Below are 3,036 nucleotides of genomic sequence, written 5' to 3'. Positions count from 1 at the left end.
TAGAACATAATCGATAAGCTAGCGAGAGTTTGTTACTGCCCTATGCTCCGCAAGGCGTAATATATTATTTCATATTTTTGTGTTTAGGCAGATAATGTATCTGTTGATGTGATGTATCTACATACTTGTATATGTAAAATAATGTCAAGGAAAATAGCAAAAAAAAAAAACACAGTATACAAATTATAATTAAAAAGGTTGGTGAACAAATAGGAATGTAATATATATCAAATGATATGATTTTTATTTTAATGTTTGAATAAGAAATGAGTGCAGCAAATTTTGTGATTTATCTACCAGTGTGTGGAGAAACAAAACATCATGGTAATATCATAAATCGATATTATAATAATAATTATAACCCTTCGGAAAAGCAAATTTGGATAGATCGTGCATACACTTCGAAAGACTCCTATCGAAATTTGTTAACAGGCGTTGGTATACAACCCGCAAGGTAGCAGAGGAAGATGTCGTCCAAAAATAACGCGGAAAAGGTTCACGTTAAATTAGATAAATACCGTTTTGCAGCCCCTAGGAAGAAGAATAAGCAACATTACTAATATAAAGGACGTAGCGTTGCGGCGCGATAGGTGGAAGCAACTTATAGACAACTTATAGAAACTGGTGACATACAGTTAGTGCATATTATTGTATGGAGACTACTTTGAAGAGGATAGAATAAACATTGAAGATTAAATAAATACTCTTTCAAAGAGTATTTATCTTAAAAATTTGTCATTACTTTTTGATCAAGTAAAGTTGCTTATAAAGAAATTTTAATTTGAAGTTTGGAATAAGGAGTTAAAATAAGTGGAATGCTGGTACTGGTGCTGAATAGTTTCAATTGCAAATTAGTATTTGTAGATTTTACGAGTAAAAAGTAAAGCCAATTTGTGGCTTCAAATAAACATCAACTGTTCAGGTTGTTCAGGTAAATGTGCCTTAAGAAAATTGCTCATTGCACTTAGCAATTTTAGCCGATGAGAAATTAGCATGACGCCAGCAACTTGTCTTGCCAGACATTTCATCAATTTTACTCTATGAAACGCAAAGCGGCTGACTTGAATGTGGAAACAAATAAGTAGAACTGTGGAAGACAAATTTGCCTGTCAGCATTTTAAAAGGAACTTACCATTTGTATGAAAAATATCACCATCATGATGTCTGGTTAGATTGACAACGAGCCCGTCCGCATGTTGCTGTATGTCCTGCAACAATAAGTTTGCGCTGTTGGAAATGAAATCATTGCGATGTCTGTTATCACCGTGACTGCGACCCATTGATGCTGAAGTTGGTGATGATGACGATGATATTGTATCAGACTCTACTAGCGATGTTGGCGTTGCTTTGGCTGAGTTAAGAGCAGCAGCCGCAACGTCAGCAGCTGCAACCGCTGCCAAAGAAGTTGCACCTAAAACATCGTACTTTTCTAAGGCGGACGGCAAAGCGGAGGCGAATGTTTCTATGCTAACAATATCTTCTTCTGCATCAATTGTTGTTACTGCTGATGCATCTGCTCGTGTAGCAACTAGCAGGCATGATGCTAAAAAGTGCATTAGTAACATTAAATGAATCGACAACATGTTGTTGGCAACATTGCGCCGACGCAGATGCATCAGCTTTCTTAAAATATTTTTTATTTTTACTAAATGTAATTTTTATAAACTTTTCTTATTCTCTTTTTTTAATGTTTTTTTTGAGTTTAAAATGTTGACAACATAAAATGCGGATGCTGCTGCTATATGCCTTTATGAAATTTGGCTTTTACATAAATTTTTTCTTTATGTTGAAGTTGATGTATACGCCTGTTGCTGCTGTGTTGCAAGTGCATCGTTGCAAGCAACTTCACTTTGCTGCGGCTGCTGCTGCTGCTTTTGTTTGACCTGATTGCAATGATGGATGACTGCTGTCTGTCAAAGATTTTCGCTTTATTTTGTAGTCGCTGATTTTCGCTTTGAGTTGCTGCTGCTGTGGATAAATGCCGAGTTGTACTTAGATAAATTACAGGTCTCATGTACAATGTGGAGGCGTCCAGTAATCGGCAACTGCTGTTGTAGTTTTTATTTATGTGCTTTTATAAGTTTTATTAACTTAGTTGTCACTACAATTTTACAACTTTGGTTTCTCCACTTCTTTTCGTATCAACATATGCACTTTCAGGCAAAGGTACCGCCGTAAATGTTTGATTTTCATTGATTAATTATAGTTTGGAGTTTCTGTAAATAAAAAAAAAAAGTTACAATTTGTAGTGTGAAAAGGTTAATAGTGTTGATAATATTGGGTGGTATTTTCGTTTCTGTTAAACTTGGATTAACATATAAATTAATCTTTAGAAAATATGTGGTAAAATTTCAACGAATTGGTAAAATGCACAGAAAGTGTGAAGCCTTAATGTAACTATGACGAATTTATAATATTAGAGAATGAATTTGTTAAAATCGAAACAAATTATATTGTCTCATAGCAATCATAAATTACTTTCAAAACAATAAAAGTGAGCACTCCAAAGAATAATTCACTCCATGCGCTACCATAAAAGCATGACATTAACTTATGAGATGAGTGCTCACCTGGGAAATTCTTAATGCTTTTCCATATACGCATAAGCAGATGCTTTGTTATAAAATTATGGCTTCCTATCAACGATGTTTGTGTTCAATCGAATTTTGTATTGCAATAAAAGCAGCGTATCTGGCATATAAGTTATATGGAATGTGAATACAAGAAGTATTTCTCAAATAAAGAAACTCTAATCAATTAAGATAATTTCTTATTCGAAAAATTGTAGAAAGTTAATTAGAATTTAAAAATTTTATTAATTCTAAATTTAAGTTTAACAAAGTTCTTAATTAACTATGATTGCATGTGATTTATTTTTATCTTAAGGTGATATACTGTAAAATGGTAGTTATATTGCAAAAGGTCACATTGTATCCATACAAAAATCTAACTTTAAAATCAATTATAAGCTTTAGTTTTCTTTTGTAAGCATATCACAAAAGAATAACCGCTTATTTTAAAAATAACATATGAAAC

The 3,036-nt window shown here is 33.0% G+C and overlaps 1 protein-coding gene across 1 annotated transcript in view; it reads right to left on the bottom strand.

Annotated features, from left to right (window-relative positions):
- LOC119674154 (nuclear pore complex protein Nup214-like) overlaps window positions 1-1,556 on the bottom strand; it is a 20,026-nt gene extending 18,470 nt beyond the window's left edge. Inside the window, exon 1 of the mRNA XM_038085279.1 lies at window positions 1,133-1,556. Within this exon, the coding sequence (XP_037941207.1) occupies window positions 1,133-1,556 (424 nt within the window). The remainder of the gene's footprint in view (window positions 1-1,132) is intronic.
- Window positions 1,557-3,036: the final 1,480 nt, after the last annotated feature.

The sequence above is a fragment of the Teleopsis dalmanni genome, chromosome 2 (genome assembly GCF_002237135.1).
Source record: "Teleopsis dalmanni isolate 2A chromosome 2, ASM223713v2, whole genome shotgun sequence".
NCBI lineage: Eukaryota > Metazoa > Arthropoda > Insecta > Diptera > Diopsidae > Teleopsis > Teleopsis dalmanni.
The sequence above is the reverse complement of the archived record's forward strand: the minus strand, read 5'-3'. Positions and strand labels throughout refer to the sequence as shown.